General features: G+C 34.5%; 1 protein-coding gene across 1 annotated transcript; it reads left to right on the top strand.

The window, feature by feature from the left end:
• The first annotated feature begins 9,348 nt into the window (after positions 1-9,348).
• ttll9 (tubulin tyrosine ligase-like family, member 9) lies at positions 9,349-18,181 on the top strand. Its single transcript, XM_073823828.1, has 14 exons — positions 9,349-9,363; positions 9,562-9,611; positions 11,335-11,427; positions 11,502-11,613; positions 11,703-11,888; positions 11,977-12,045; positions 12,139-12,229; positions 13,474-13,514; positions 14,614-14,701; positions 14,806-14,864; positions 14,957-15,153; positions 15,250-15,363; positions 15,456-15,577; positions 17,977-18,181. Exons 1-14 carry the CDS (start codon positions 9,349-9,351, stop codon positions 18,045-18,047), a joined length of 1,308 nt encoding a protein of 435 aa, XP_073679929.1. The 3' UTR covers positions 18,048-18,181.
• Positions 18,182-18,221: the final 40 nt, after the last annotated feature.

The raw sequence follows: 18,221 nt of genomic DNA, 5'->3' as shown, positions 1-18,221 counted from the left end.
TGGCTGTTACATACCACATACCAAAGGTTATTAAAGCAAGTTAGTTTTACAAACTGTTTTATTAAAATAAAACAGTTATTTAATTGTATTTTATCTTGTCTATTTCACAAGATGTTTTTTATTAAATAAATACTACTAAGTCTTTTTAACACACAAGAACTAAATAAAAAAAAACTAAAAAGGACGTTTATTTAATTTGCCATTATAATTTTTTTAAATCTATTATCTGTTATGTTCATGAATTAAGTTTTAATGTTTATTTGTGCCCATGATTTATTAATTTGTTCCCTTGTTGTAGAAAATTGTAGTCACATACTAACTAACTCCCTCATTTTGATTTAATCAAAAGAACAAATTAGTAATAGTGCCCTTGGTTTTGATAAATCTAGGTAACAAATGAGTAAATCATGGCCATTAATTAACAAGGCCATAATGAAAATGATTAAAAATAAAAAATCTTTTTTAACAGTAGTATGCAGTTGTGAGATGTGGAAACTCAGGTCAAATCACATTCATAGATTTAAATGGAGCCAGTTATTCAATTACGAAATTTGCCCAACCATGGTATTAAGAAAGCCAAGAACCCGACATAAATATCTGTTTTCATTTTTTTGGTCAGACTGGTCCTCATTTTGCAAATCAAATGAGCATCTGTTAAATGTTAGTAATCCACAGTTAAGTCATGCCTATTGACTGAGTGATCCTATAAAGGTCAGCTGCGCATTATTCTAAAAATGAAATAATACTTTGTATACTGTATAAAAACTCACGTTCAACTTTCACGCTCGTAAGGCCTGTAAGGTTCTGCTTATCAGTTCGTTCTAAGTTATTAGTTGGCAAGTGTTCGGACGGCTGTTTCAAGGAGAGAGTCTGGCTCTGAACGTAAAGATGTCCCTTCCAACCGCAAAGGAGAGAGTCAGATTGCATTAAGTTTGGTTAGAGGGTTTTGGCCACACATACCAAAGCCCGAAGCACTTGATAACACTGCAGTAGTAATGGAAAAATCAGTCACAGTCTTTCATGGGAGCATTTGGAGGTTGATTCAACATCCCTAAGCTGAAAATTGTTTCTTTTTCTGAACTCCAGAAGACATGCAGGTTGTTTTTCTCACATTTTCCCTGACCAGAGCACCAAAACCACAACCTCAAACCTGGACAGGACAGCATGAGAAGTTCATCCCTGCTGGGATCTTGCCCTGTTTGGGGCTGAGCTGTCAGGATAAAGACTGCACGCCATATCCTCGCTATAACACTACCGTCCCACTCAGAGACAATTACCCTCCACGCCAACATTCCTCTTCGAATCCAACAAGCTCTGTGCTGAGGACTCTGGACCACCGCCACAGAACAAGGAGGTTTTTCGCAAGATGCTTTGTGTGTTTGCTTCCCATATCTCCCAAGGAGAGATGAAGGAGGAAAAACGTACCAGCCCGGCGCTGGCCATGGTTGGATTCCTACAGGTAATCCTTTTTCTGTGTGGTTAGGGATTCTGCTGATCCGCGGATGGAGTACATGACATCCCTGAGCTTTACTTTGCTTTGAAGAGATGGCAGATTGGTTTTTATAGATAATTGTCCATCTGGAGAAAGTGTTTTGATGTAAGATTTTATGAGCTGAGAGGTTGAACCGGTTGAACAGCTGCAGTGCATTATCAGCTGACTGTGGTCAACATGCCCTGCCTCGAGATACGTCAACTCACTTAACAATCACAGACACACTCACACACAATCGATGCTTACCAAGGTCAAGCGGTGTTTGATCAAAAACAAAAACAAAAACAAACAGTGCGACTTAGGGACTTGAGGAGAATTTCTGCCAACACTTTCTATGAAGCCCATATTTATAATACATTATAAGGGTATTCTTAAAGGGGTCATCGGATGCAAAACTCACTTTTACATGTTGTTTGAACATTAATGTGTGTTGGCAATTTGTGTACACAACCACCAACTATCGCTCTCACGACAGTTGATTGGTCGAGCTGAGACAGTCCGACTCCGATCGACTCAGGTGCAGGGGAAGACAAGAATGTCTCCGATTGAGCGATTGAGGTGTTCTGTTGTTGGATGTAATAACGAACATAGCAGTCGTCATTAACTCCCAATATGTGACCCTGGACCACAAAACCAGTCATAAGGTTAAATTTTACAAAACTGAGATATATACATCATACGAAAGCTCAATAAATAAGCTTTCTATTGATGTATAGTTTGTTAGGATAGGACAATATTTGGCCGAGAATATTTGAAAATCTGGAATCTAAGGGTGCAAAAAAATCAAAATACTGAGAAAATCACCTTTAAAGTTGTCCAAATTAAGTTCTTAACAATGCATATTACTAATCAAAAATTACATTTTGATAGGTTTACAGTAGGAATTTTACAAAAAATCTTAATGTAACATGATCGTTACTTAATTTCCTAATGATTTTTGACATAAAAGAAAAATCTATAATTTTGACCCATACAATGTATTTTTGGCTATTGCTACAAATATACCCCAGCGACTTAAGACTGGTTTTGTGGTCCAGGGTCACATATCTGAGCCGCTGAAGACGCAGAAGCAGTGTTGTTTTTGACAACCATCTTAGATTTAGTCTTAGTCTTAGTCTTTTGGACTAAAATGCTTATTAGTTTTAGTCAAATTTTAGTCACTTCTAAATGTGATAGTTTTAGTCCAATTTTAGTCGACGAAAAGTCAAAAAGGTTTTAGTCTAGTTTTAGTAAAAAAAAAAAATGGGAAAAAGTCTTTTAACAAATTAATGTAGGTCAGTAAGTATTTTGCTGTTTGGTAGTGTCACTTATAAGTTGTGAAAATAGCAGATTTATAGTTCAACACAATGTGAGCTTCCGGATCGACTATTTTCACCAATAATTACAATAATGAAGGAATGGTTTTAGACATAAAAGACATATATTTGAAATACACCCATAGGTCCTCTCACCGTTTGAGACCACCCTGTGTGCAAACTGCCGCCATCATGGTTAATCGTCTGTCTGTCTGAGTGACAACAATGTGACGTGTTGAGCGTAACCAAACAAGGATAGAATGCTAAAACGGCTTGCCATACTAGTATGGCAAAGAGTATTTAATGCTAAAACGGCTTGCCATAGCGGCAGATACTTTTTCGGTTTTAATTGGCATGCACAATAAGCAGAAATGTCATGCATTTTAAACGTCTGACGGACCACCCACTAACATTTTCGTCTAATCTCGTCTCGTCAACGAAAACTCACTCACGTCTCATCATGTTTTAGTCATCAACGAGCCATTTTTATCTCGTCATCGTCTTATTATCGTCATGAAAAAAAGTGGCGTCAACGAAATGATTTCGTCATTGTCATCGTTGACGAAAACAACACTGCGCAGAGGTTTAACGTTACTTTCGTTTTTAAAAAGGAAAGCGCTGATCCCGGTCTATAAATGCATCTATTCGTGCGAATCGTTCCTGATGCAGCTTCACCCACAGCAGAAGTGAGTATAAGGGTTGTTTATGCATCTTTGCAAACGGCCTTTCTTAATAATGTGCTTGTTGGCAAGCTTTGCCACTAAACGCAGCTAAATGTGGCTAAGGTAAGCACTATGGCTCATAATCCCACATCAGAGAGGGGCGGGGCGAGCAGAGCTCATTTGCATTTAAAGGGGCCATGCAATAAAATGAGTAGATTTTTTGCAGAGCTGATTTAAAGGATGTTTTTTTAAACTACTGTTGAGAATTTTTAACCAAAGTATATTATAGACTTTTCACTAAGACCCTAAAGAATCATATGAACTGGCAAATGGGCATCCAAAGACCCCTTTAAGGCATTGTAATGAATGCATAATGCATTATAAAAAACCCTATAATATGTTGTATCATCTCAAGAGTATTCATAAGAACAGTTTTAAAGTATTATCATTTTTTACTTATTTGTGGTTATAGGTCAAGAGTATGATTACCTCTTTATATTTATAACATATTATAAGTCTCATATCTTGCCATGTTACTCATGTCACTTTATTTAAAGCATACAAAGACCACTTATAAGTAATAATAATATTATTTGTCAAAGAGCCATAAGATCAGGTATTAGATTAGAAAAATGTGTAATATTTGTATCAGGTTGATTATTTTGATGAAACCCTTTAGACTGCTTTTGATAAGTAACTCTGCAACTGCATGTCAGATAACAGTAATTATTATTAATAGGATGCAAAATATATGCTAATGCTTTTTTTGATGGTTCCCCAAAAGACAAACTGATTATAAGTAACTTCTACCTAGCCTAACCTTAACTTAAGTCTACCATTACTCTAAAGAGTGTTAGTTGACATGTAGTTGGAAAGTTGCATGGTCAATAGACTAAGGGGACCATCAAAATTAAAACGTAATATAATGTAAAAAAAAAAAATGTAATATGATGTAGTCCAATACGGTGACCAATACGGTTGTGCATTATAAATAATCATAATCTTAAAAGTTATAACCTCAAATACTCAGGTATTATAATGCATTATAATTGTTGTTATGATTATTCATGAGATGATATAACATATTATAATGTTTTTTTATGATGCATTATGCATTCATTATAATGCCTTAGAAATACCCTTATAATGTTTTATAAATACAGGCTTCACAGAAAGTGTTACCGAAATTCTTAATCATTACACATTTGGTAGATGATATACATTTTCATATATTTCTTTATTAAAATGCATCTTAAAGTAACACTCCACTTTTTGGGAAATAGGCTCATTCTCCAACTCCTCCCGAGTTAATAAATTGAGTTTTACCGTTTTGAAATCCATTCAGCCGTTCTCCTGTTCTGCCGATATCACTTTTAGCATAGCTTAGCATAGATCATTGAATCCTATTAGACCAATAGCATCGCGTTCAAAAATGACAAACGAGTTTCGATATTTGTCCTATTTAAAACTGGACTCTTCTGTAGTTATATCGTGTACTAAGACCGGCGGAAAATATAAAGCTGCGATTTTCCAGGCCGATAAGATTAGGAACTACACTCCCATTCCGGCGTAATAGTCAAGGAAGTTTGCTGCCGTAATATGGACGCAGCAGGCGCCGGTCTTAGTACACGATATAACTGCAGAAGAGTCAAGTTTTAAATAGGACAAATATCGAAACTCGTTGGTAATTTTTGAACTCGATGCTATTGGTCTCATAGGATTCAATGATCTATGCTAAGCTATGCTAAAAGTGATAATGCCAGAACAGGAGAACGGCTGAATGGATTTCAAAACGGTAAAACTCAACTTATTAACTCGTAAGGAGTTGGAGAATGAGCTTATTTCCAAAAAAAGTGGTGTGTTCCTTTAAGATCAAATAATAAAGTTTGAGCATTATATTTGAAAATATATGAGTACAGTGGTGAACAAAATTTTCACTAGACAGCTAAAAATGGTTTTAAGTCAGCTATTTCTATCGTTTGCTGTAGTGTGTCAGTAAATATCAGTTTACATTTCCAAACATTCATTTTGCCATTAATTGTGTTTATCCAGTGAGATTTTAGTTTGCACAAGGAGTCTGACAACAGCCAGTGCTCCACACAGAGATCTGATCTCATCATCATCCAGTCTGTTTGGAATGACATGAAGAAACAGAACAAACTGAGACTAAATCCAGAAGAACTGTGGCAACGTCTCCAAGATGTACAGTACAGTACTGTTAAAAGTTTCAGACTATAATACTGTATGTTGCTAATAATGAATGCCATTATAATTTAGATACAATAATTAATTAAAACACATTATAATGCCATTTATAATTTTCCTAAATTGTATAGCTGCTTATATGTTCTGTTTTTGCTCTGTTCTGAATAGCATACTGTAAAATTTATGTCTGATTTGTAGCACACTTATTTTTTTAATCCATGCAGCAATACCTTAATTTATTAACATTTATTGCATTTAATTTATTGTATTCCAGATGCTTTTAAAGAACTTTCTAATGTAACATGAATGGGTATTTTGAATGTAAAACACTGTCATGAAGTCGTTGTATTTCCATTTGTAAAAGACAAATGAATTGTTATAGGCTAACCCAAACTCAAAGTGAATTTATAGCATGATTTTTTGTTCATTTGGCGCCATTCATACACAGAAAATGATCTTGGCGTGCATATGAAATGCAATATGTTGAGTGCAAAATGTTGCATATTTTAGTCCGGCATTATAGTTTGGGAAAAGTTCAACAACTGAGTGTGTACAAGCTTGTTGATTTGAGGTGATGTGGACATTGGCATGTTCGCGCATCCTAACCTTTTAATAATTGACACTTCAAGCTTTCTGTAGATAGGCTATACTGTAACATATTTCTCATGCCATTTTTGTTTATTTTAGTGACTCGTTTCAGGAAGATATTCATGGAGACTGAATATAGACATGCAGAAATAAAATTATGTTTAAAAGAATGTATTCTTTATTTTACAAAACCCCCAAAAAAAGTTTTGTTGATATTTGAAGTGTACACAAATAATACTTAGCCTATGTGATTTTTCAGTCAATATGAATAAAAGAACTATGATTCTCTCTTTGTTGTGTATTCTTAGGTTTAATAACTTGAAAAGTAAAATAAACTTGAAAGTAACTTGAAAGTAATTAGATTAGATTTTTAGATTTTTAAATGCAGTAATCAGTAATGTAATCCCATTACAATTTTAAAGAAGTAATAGTCATTTGTAGTGGATTACTTTTTTAAAGTAACTTACCCAACACTGCAGGTAGGTCTCTTGAAGCATCTTGAAGACGTTGCCACAGTTCTTCTGGATTTAGTCTCAGTTTGTTCTGTTTCTTCATGTCATTCCAGACAGACTGGATGAGGATGAGATCTGATTTCTGTGTGGAGCACTGGCTGTTGTCAGACTCCTTGTGCAAACTAAAATCTCACTGGATTATTACAATTAATGGAAAAATTAATGTTTGGAAATACACTGATATTTCCTACTGACACACTACAGCAAAAGATAGAAATAACTGAAAATAACTTTTGGCCACCACTGTATGCTTACTGTACATACAGTGAAAACTGGAGCATTATTTTGGTTGTTTGTTTACAAAACCATATCTTGAGAATAAAGATACTAGGGTTTTTATAGTTAACTGAAACTAAAACTAAAGCCAATGGAACCAATATTAAATTAAATAATAATAAAATAAAAATATATTTACCTTATTTTTCTGTGACGGTGGGAATGTCCATTTGTAAATTTTATGGATGTGGCTTCCGAATTCATCTGCATCCATTTTTAGCTGTACAAAACAGGTTGTTTTGCTGCTTAATATTGCAAATTGGTGTGTTTTACCATGTTGTTTTAATATATTTTTAGTATGAGCACACTGGTTTGTAAAGCAAACAATTATACCGTTAACTGCGCATCGTTATTCTTTTCATTATTCCCCTATATTGGCTAATGAACCGTAAGTGTCACCCACAGACTTACTTCTGCCTTAAAGAATGAGGTTTAGTTGCCAAGGCAACATTTTTTTTCATTTGGCTTGATGTACTAAAATTATACAAACATATTTATAAAAAACAAAAAGCTTATAGAAATGACAAAAACATAACATAATTACTAAAATTAAAATCTAATTCAAATAATTATATAGTTATCTCATAACACTGAAAGATCTTAGCATCGTTTTTGTTGTAAAATGTGATTATGGTTTACTGGCATGAAGCAGTGTTCTGATATATATATGATATATATCTTTGTTGGATTATCATTTTAATAAAAATGTTGAGTTAATTTTTAATAATTGATCAAAAGTGACAGTAAAAACATTTATTATACTACAAAAAATATATACAGTTGAAGTCAAAAGTTTACATACACCTTGCAGAATCTGCAAAATGTTAATTGTTTTACCAAAATAAGAGGAATCATATAAAATGCATGTTGTTTTTTGTATTTCATATATAACTGAATAAGATATTTCACATAAAAGACATTTACATATAGTCCACAAGATATAATAATAGTTGAATTTATGAAAATGACCCTGTTCAAAAGTTTACATACACTTGATTCTTAATACCATGTCCCTGAATGATCCGAATTCTTTCATTTTTTACCATTTTTTTGTATTTGAACCCTTTACAAAAATGACTGTATGATTTTGAGAGCCATCGTTTTTGTTATAAAATGTGATTATGGTTTACTGGCATGAACATTAGCAGTGTTCTGCTATATAAATGTGTGTTGGATTATCATTTTAATAAAAACTGTTGAGGACTTTATCTTGTGCAGGCTTCAGGGGCCACAAGGGGGCCTTAGTGAACTTTCAGGTACTTAAAACAAAGTAAGTTATTAAGTATTTTAATATATTCATGCTAAAAATGATCTTAATTGAATCCAGAATAATGTTATAGTAAAACTCAAGGCTAAGTACAACAGATTGAGAACCACCCACAGATGATCTAACTTCTTCCTTTATTCTTCTTGACATGTTTATATATGTGTCAGATATGAGGAAAAAAACACGTGTCAGATTACTTGATTTTTGTGTGATAGGCTTTATGCTTCTGTGCACCTGATGATGCTCCTTTTGTTTCCTTGGGGATGATTTTATTAAAATCATGCTGCCACCTAGTGTACATCCATATTGTTTACAGCAAGGAGCTCTAAAAGACAAGCTTTTGTCTTTGACCACCATCGTAAACGTTACCACAACCTTCATTCCTTTGTCCTTTGTCAGATCTATTATTCTTTTATTAGTCAACGAATTAACAGGAAATAACAAAAGCAATCCTCGCTATATTACATGTGGTAACTGAGAGCAGATTTTATTTAATTTTATTAATTGAGTAATTCAATTCATGTTCCATGAAGATTTTTTGTAAAATTCCTACTGTAAACCTATCAAAATGTAATTTTTGATTAGTAATATGCATTGCTAAGAACTTAATTTGGAGAAGTTTAAAGGTGATTTTCTCAGTATTTTGATTTTTTTGCACCCTTAGATTTCAGATTTTCAAATAGATGTATCTCGGCCAAATATTGTCCTATCCTAACAAACCATACATCAGTAGAAAGCTTATTTATTGAGCTTTCATATGATGTATATATCTCAGTTTTGTAAAATTTAACCTTATGAGTGGTTTTGTGGTCCAGGGTCACATTTAGCTTTCAGATGATGAGGTATAAATCTCAATTTCAAAAAACGGATCCTTATGACTGGTTTTATGGTCCAGGGTCACATATTTGTGAATGTGTAGTAGAGGCATATTTGAACACGTCACTACGGAATTCAGCGATGTGATTGGTCCACGGTTGCTATGACAACATATAGACTACAGTTGTAGTGTCACGCTCACGCTGTTATAAAGTGGTTAACGTTAGTTTCTAATATGTCCAAGAATAAGGTAAGAGTGTAACTTTTAAAACAAACGTATTTACAGCTGAATGATATGATATTATGTGCTATATTTGACAACCACGCTTGACTGCTGATATAATTAAGTATTTAACGTTACCTAACAGAAGTCATCGCCGCAGTTTTGAATATTAGCTTTGCAAGACAGTTTTAATCAGGTTTGTTGTAACAAACTTACCTTAAACAGCAGGCAGCTGGACATAAAGGAGCCTACAGTTCACAAAAGAAAAAGGAAGGGTAAGTAAGCTTTTGTATTCGAATACAAATGATATTCACTCATTCATTCATTCATTCATTCATTCATTCATTCATTCATTCATGTGTCCAAATAGGTTAAGGCTCTACAGTTTCGGACCAGTATGGTTTTATTTAATTTTTTAAAGATATTAATACTTTAATTCAGCAAGGATGCATAACATTGATCAAAAGTGACAGAAAAACATTTATTATACTACAAAAAATATATACAGTTGAAGTCAAAAGTTTACACACACACCTTGTAAAATCTGCAAAATGTTAATTAATTTAACAGAATAAGATGAATCACATAAAATGCATGTTGTTTTATATTTACTAGCCTACTTACCTGAATATAATATTTCACCTAAAAGACATTTACATATGATGAAAATAATAGTTGAACTTATAAAAATTACCCTAAATTGATTCTTAATACTGATACCTGAATGATCCAAATTCTTAAATTTTTCAGCATTGTTGTGCATTTGAACCCTTTCTAAAAAAATGACTATGATTTTGAGAGGCATCTTTTTACACTGAGGACAACTGAGCGATTCATATGCAACTATTACAGAAGTTTCAAACGCTCACTGATGCTTCAGAAGGAAAAACGATTCATCGAGAGCCAGGAGGTGTAAACTTTTGAACAGAATGGAGATGTGTGCATTTTTCTTATTTTGCCTAAATATCTTTTTTAAAATTTACCCTGATCTTCAAATTCAAGAAGTTTTCACCCCCTTATTGCATAGTTTTTCCTTCTGGAGCATCAGCGAGCGTTTTAACCTTCTGTAAAAGTTGCATATGAGTCCCTCAGTTGTCCTCAGTGTGAAAAGATGGATCACAAAATCATACAGTCATGTTGGAAAGGGTTCATTCAATGCTGAAAAACCAAAGAATTTGTGGAAACTGAAGGATTTTTATGAAGAACAGTGGACAGTTTAACTGTTTAGGACAAACAAGAAACTCAAAAATAATAATAATAATAATAATAATAATAATAATAAACAGGTGTGGACCATTCAAGTAACAACACAGTATTAAGAATCAAGTGTATGTAAACTTTTGGACAGGGTCATTTTTATAACATTTTTATTATTTGACCTTGAAATATAAATGTAAACTTTTATTTTCTCTTGTGGACTATATGTAAATGTCTTTATGTGAAATATCTTATTCAGATCAGTGCTAAATAAAAAAAAAAACATGCATTTTGTATGATCCCTCTTATTTTGGTCAAATAATTTTGCAGATTCTGCAAGACTTTAAAGTATATAGTTTAAATAAATGCTGTTCTTCTGAACTTTCCAGTTATTAAAGAATCCTGAAAAAATGTATGACTGTTTCCTTTATATGGTTTTCGACAAATGTTTCTAGATTCAGATTATTAGAATGATTTCTGAAATCTCATGTGACACTGAAGACTGGAGTAATGATGCTAAAAATTCAACATTGCATCACAGAAATAAATTACATTTAAAAATATATTCAAATAGCAAATAGTTATTTTTACTGTAATAAAATTTGCCTTGGTGAGCATAAGAGACTTCTTTCCACAACATTTAGAAATCTTTCAAAAACTTAGTGTAGATGTTTGCACAAACTGCATTTTTAAAAGTACTTTAAAGTTTCTCTAAAGTTTAAACTGTTGTCTGTCTGTATGTACATATGTACGTATTAAACATGTCATGTAGCAATCCAGTGTGGTTCATTTTTATCAAAGGGAGGGAAGGAGCTGTATACGGTACAGATGTGGCCTGACCAACACTATACAGGATGTCCTAAACCATAGACCGGGCTGGGTAGAAGTGAAAGAGTAAGTGCTGTGCTCTTCCTTTGTGTCTCCCTGTGTATCATCATTGCATCATGCGTTCACATCCCTCCATACAGGGATGGCGATTGGGACTTTAACTGGTGTGATGTTGGGTGGCTGAGAGAGAACTTTGATCACTCATACTTGGAGGAACATGTGCGGATATGTCACTTCCGCAACCACTATGAAGTATGTATTATGCAAATTATGACTGGAAAGCAGAATATTAAAAATGAATAAAGGTGAACAGAAAATAATCATAAACATGTATTTTTCAGCTGACCCGTAAGAACCTGATGGTAAAAAACCTAAAGAGGTATAGAAAAACTTTAGAGCGGGAGGCTGGGCGTTTGGAGGCGACCAAATGTGACTTTTTCCCCTGCACGTTTGTGCTGCCCAGCGAGTATCACATCTTTGTAGAAGAGTTTAAGAGAAGCCCAGGGAGCACCTGGATCATGAAGCCTGTAAGTGTTTATACCAGTGCCCTGTGTACAATAATGTCAAATTGATCATGAACAGGTCATCCATTGTTACAATACTTTCCCAACACAGGTGGCACGATCACAAGGGAAAGGAATTTTTCTGTTTCGAAAACTTAAAGATATCATAGATTGGAAGAAGGTTGTACACTTTTAACACACTGACTCTTACAAAAAAGTTTTGTGATTATTTACTCACTAGTATGTAGTGTACTGATGCTTTTTTTGGTTTTAGGATGGGTCCCGCTCTGAAGAACAGAAAGATGAGGCTCAAGTTGAGAGCTATGTCGCTCAGCGCTACATTGAGAATCCCTACCTCATAGCTGGTATGCACCTGTAATATATAATACATATAATAAAACATACAGTTGAGGTCAAAAGTTTACATACACCTTGCACAATCTTCAAAATGTTAATTATTTGACCAAAATAAGAGGGATCGTACAAAATGCATGTTATTTTTTATTTAGTGTACTGATCTGAATAAGATATTTCTAATGAAAGACGTTTACATATAGTCCGCAAGATATAGTTGAAATTGAAAAATTACCCAATTTAAAAGTTTACAAACGCTTAATTCTTAATACTGATACCTGAATGATCCAAATTCTTTGGTTTTTCAACATTTTTGTTTTTTTTTGAAGACTTTTTAATGATGCCTGTATGAATTTTGAGATCTTTTCACATTGAGGACAACTGAGAGACTCATATGCCACTATTACAGAAGGTTCAAACACTCGCCCGTGCTTCAGAATGAAAAAAAAAACAATGCATTAAGAGCCAGGGGGTAAAAACTTTTTGAATTTGAAGATCAAGGTAAATTTAACTTTTTTGTCTTCTAGGAAACATGCAAGTATCTGTTATAGCTTCTGAAGGGCAGTACTAAATGAAAAAAAAAAAATATTCTATTTAGGCTAAATAAGAAAATGCACACATCTTCATTCTGTTCAAAAGTTTACACCCCTGCTCTTAATGCATTGCATTTCCTTCTGAAGCATCAGGAGCGTTTAAACCTTCTATAATAGATGCATATGAGTCCCTAAGTTGAAAAGATGGATCTCAAAATCATACAGTCATTGTTGGAAAAGGTTCAAATACATAAAAATGTTAAAAAGCCAAAGAATTTGTTGGACCTGAATGGTTTTTCTGAAGAACAGCAGGCAGTTTAACTGTTCAGGACAAACAAGGGAACAACTATCACTAAACCAAAAATCAGCTGTGGAACATTCAGGTAACAACACAGTATTAAAAATCAAGTGTATGGAAACTGTTGAACAGGGTCATTTTATATAAATTCAACTATTTTCTCTTGTGGACTATATGTAAACATGTTATATGTGAAATATCTTATTCAGGTCAGTACCAAATAAAAATAAAATGCATTTTGTATGATCCCTCTTGTTTTGGTAAAATAATTAACATTTTGCAGATTCTGCAAGGTGTATGTAAATTTTGGCCTCAACTGTAAAATAGCTTCAGTGCTTACTTGATTTAGCTCAATCTTTATTATTATTTCTGAACATATTTCATGTGTGTGTGTGAGTAACATGTATATGTTATCTGTCACCAGGGAGAAAATTTGACTTGAGAGTCTATGTTCTTGTCACATCAGTAAGTAACTTTTTTTGCAATGCTGTTTTTCGCTGTTAAAGTACTTTCTCCTTCTGCAATGGAAAGCCATTAAATTTTCAATTTCACTGAAATTATGGTGCATTTACACCATGTCAGAATTATGAGAAGTAATGAAAAGCATTCACATCCTCATTGAAACTTACAACATGAATAAACTATGAATTTCCTTTTTGCTCTGACTTGTACCACCTGATTGTTCAGCATCATGAGTAAACTCTTAAAGGCTTAGTTCACCCAAAAATGAAATGGCTGTCATTAATTACTCACCCTCATGTCGTTCCAAACCCGTAAGACCTTCGTTCATCTTCAGAGCACAAATTAAGCTATTTTTGATGAAATCCGAGAGTTTTCTGACCCTGCATAGACAGCAACACAACTGATACTTTCAAGGCCCAGAAAGGTAGTGGGGACATCATTAAAATAGTCCATTTGACATCAGTGGTTCAACCGTAGAGTGTTATTGTCGTAGCTTCATAACATGACGGTTGAACCACTGATGTCACATGGACTACTTAAACAATTTCCTTACTACCTTTCTGAGCCTTGAACATGGTTGTTACATTGCTGTCTATGCAGTGTCCAAAAGCTCTCGGATGTCATCACAAATATCTTAATTTGTGTTCCAAAGATGAACAAAGGTCTTACGGATTACAGGACATGAGGGTGAGTAATTAACGAAATTTCACAATTTTCATTTTTGGGTGAACTATCACTTTAAAAAGAAAATGGTTATTTTGTACAAGGTAATAGTAATAGTACAAGGAAGTTAATGCAAGTCATAAAGTAATACAGAAATGAATAGCTCTAATGTCCCATTGAATAAACTATTAAGTTTATTAGTAATACATTTGCATACTGTTACTTCTTGTACTGTGGTTTTGTCTATTGAAACTTTACAATTCAGAGTCCGAGGTTGTGAAGAGTCTAACGTCTTCTAGTAATTACAGTAATTACAGAATGGTGTGAACAAAGTATTTACACACAGCGTTTTTGTTGTTGTTTAAGACCTAACATCACTGTTGTGTTTTCAATGCTTTGAATGTTGCATGTTTAAAAAGCATATTTTTGTTTTTCACAGTATATTCCGTTGAAGGCCTGGCTGTATCGTGATGGTTTCGCTCGATTTTCAAACACCAGGTTCTCTCTTAGCAGCATTGACGATCAGTGTATCCTTTGCATACATTTCTAAAATGCACACACTTTGTTTTTATATTACACCCCATAATACAAGAATTCGCTTGTTTTTTTCTTTTAACATTAATGTACACAGATGTTCATCTCACCAATGTTGCAGTGCAAAAAACAGCTCCTGATTATGATCCTGAAAAGGTATGTTGGAAGTAACCGGACATACTGTACTATCATGTTCATTAAGCTATGTTTTATTAAAAAGCAGCAATCCATCTTTTGCTCTCCCCCAGGGTTGCAAGTGGCAGATGCAGCAGCTACGGTGTTATCTGACTGCTAAGCATGGTTTTGAGACAGTGCAGACTCTATTTAAAGAAATTGACAACATATTTATTCGCAGCCTGCTGAGTGTTCAAAAAACCATCATCAATGACAAACACTGTTTTGAGTTGTACGGATATGACATACTACTGGACCAGGATTTAAAGCCGTGAGAATGCTTTCTTTTTGTATGCTTAATTTGATCAGAACTGTGTGAATTGCATGGCTAAAAACAAAAATGACAGCACAGTTTGTCAACATGCAGGTGGCTAATTGAAGTGAACGCTTCACCCTCCCTCACAGCCAGCAGTCAGGAGGACTATGACCTAAAATACAGACTGCTGGAGGACACCTTGCACATTGTAGACATGGAAGTCCGGTACGATTTGACAAAATGATATAAAATTACATGGAAGAGAGTGGAGGATTGTGGATGTTGATATGTTGTCCAAAACATTTTATTGCACTTAGTCTGACAGGCAAGGAGAAGAGGGTTGGCGGATTTGACCTAATGTGGAACGATGGACATGTCTACACGGATGTCGGACTAGAGGCTCTGGGTAGTTCTTGCCTTGTGGCAAATACGCATCTCGGTCAGTGTATTACATTGCCTCAATAGAGATCTTGGCCTATAATACAGTCAATGAGCCTTTTCAAGTGCTTACTTGTGCTTTTTATACACTCTTAGGCATTTTTACACAGTTAAACGTTGAAGTCAAAAGTTTACATACACCTTGCAGAATCTGCAAAATGTTAATTGTTTCATCAAAATAAGAGGGATCATACAAAATGCATGTTATTTTTTATTTAGTACTGACCTGAATAAGTGAAAATCGAATAATAGTTGAATTTATAAAAATAACCCTGTTCAAAAGTTTACATACGCTTGATTGTTCATACTCTGTTGTGACCTGAATGATCCACAGCTGGTTTTTTTTGTTTGTTTGTTTAGTCATAGTTGTTCATGAGTCCCTTATTTGTCCTGAACAGTTAAACTGCCTGCTGTTCTTCAGAAAAATCCTTCAGGTCCCACAAATTATTTGGTTTTTCAGCATTTTTGTGTATTTGAACCCTTTCCAGCAATGACCGGATGATTTTGAGATCCATCTTTTCACACTGAGGACAACTGAGGGACTCATATGTAACTATTACAGAAGATTCAAAAGCTCACTGATGCTCCAGAAGGAAACACGATGCATTAAGAGCTGGGGGTGTAAACATACGGACAGAATGAAGATGTGTACAGTTTTCTGTTTTTGCTTAAATATCATATTTTTTTCTTAAGTACTTTCCTTTCAGAAGCTACAGAGGATAGTTACATGTTTCCCAGAAGACAAAATAACTTAAATTTACCCTGATCTTCGAATTCAAAAAGTTTTAATGCATTTGAACCTTCTGTAATAGTTGCATATGAGTCGCTCAGTTGTGTGAAAAGATGGATCTCAAAGTCATACAGTCATTGTTGGAAAGGGTTCAAATACACAAAAATGCTGAAAAACCATTTGTAGGACCTGAAGGATTTTTCTGAAGAACAGCGGGCAGTTTAACAGTTAAACTGTTAATAATAATAAAAAAATAATAAAAAACACAGCTGTGGATCATTCAGATAACAACACAGTATTAAAGGTCCCATATTGTCAAAAACGAAATTTCATGGCTTTTTTCATGATAACTGAGGTCTAGGGGCTATGTAACTACCATATGAGTTTCAAAACAGTCAATCCACAGTAAACTGCACACAGCCTGCTTAAAGTAGCTGTTCATTTTCACGAGCCGCTGTGACTTCCGTAATGATGTGACGTCCGATCTACTCAGTCACCGCCTTCAGTCACCACCCCAAGCGCCAACCACCGTCCCACCCTCCTTTTGTCAAACCCAGACAATATCATGTCCATAACATTGCTAATCTAGAAAACCCTGTTCAGTCGATAGATGTCGAAACTACATCATTGCACAGGCTTCAGAACAACGTTAATATAAGAGACCAGAGGCACGTCAACTTCAGCCTCTTTCACACAGCGATTCCGGTAAATACACGGATAATGTGTCCCATTATTTGATCCGGAATTGTTTAATTTGGTTCATTCACAGTTGTTTTCCGGAATCTGTGCGTGCTTTACACACATTCCACTTTGCACGTACTTTTTCGTCGGTAACGTGCATCATCACTAAAACACTGCCTTTATGGTTCTGGCTTTTGTTCACACAGCGCTCGTTCCCGTAATTTTCCAGAATCAGCGCGCATTGTGAAAGGGGCTTTACTAAAGCAACAGTTATGTAGCTTACTGCATTCGGTGTTTGAAAAAGAAAAAACATTAATGATCATTCTGAAATATCCTGTTGAGTATCAGCAGGCTAGGCTCTCTCTATGGCTCTGGGCTCGGCTAAAAAGCATACATGACCGTAGTTACCTGTGATTGGCCTGGCTGTGCGTCACTCAGAAAACAACAGGCCAATCAGAAGAGAGGCTCATGAATATTAATTAGATGGGCCAAAATCGACCTGTTTTAGACAGAGCTCCTAAAAAAGGAGCTGTAAAAATATATTGAGATGGATTTTGGCACTTATACCGCAAATATATATTCTTAAGGACATCAACAACTAAAATAAACCTCCAGAAATGTGTACAATATGGGACCTTTAAGAATCAAGTGTATGTAAACTTTGGTTTTGGATGGCACTCATTCACTGCAGAGGTTCCATTTGTGAGCACATGATTTAAGGGTAATTGCTCCAAATCTGTTCATATTAAGCAACAAATCTACATCATGGATGGCCTGAGAGTAAATTTTATGCAAATTATTATTTTTAGATGAGTTATTACTATACTACACTATATAAATTCAAATATATAAAAATAAAGAAAATGTTTCTGATAATAATAGAACACCTACTTGTGGAAAGTGTCACATCACATATTATAGCATCATTTACTAACATCTTCTGCAAGAAGTACAAATATTTAATTTTTGTTTGCTTTGTATTCACACAGGTTGTGTGAATGATCGCCAGAAACAGCTTCAACAGCTTTTAAAGCCTTTCCCAGGACAAAAGAGAACATGACAACATGCAAATTACATCAAATTAGTGTGACAAACTACGCATGACAGTCTCAAAAATACCCACAATTGTTATAATATGCACCTAAGGAGTGTAAATATGAGTATTTAAATACCTAGTAGACATGGCAAACCGCTGAAAATTTTCATTAACATCCTGAAATTCACACCGTCTGTC

The sequence above is a fragment of the Garra rufa genome, chromosome 18, assembly GCF_049309525.1.
Source record: "Garra rufa chromosome 18, GarRuf1.0, whole genome shotgun sequence".
NCBI classification, from domain to species: domain Eukaryota; kingdom Metazoa; phylum Chordata; class Actinopteri; order Cypriniformes; family Cyprinidae; genus Garra; species Garra rufa.
Note: the sequence above shows the minus strand (reverse complement) of the source record. Positions and strands in the feature narration are given on the sequence as shown.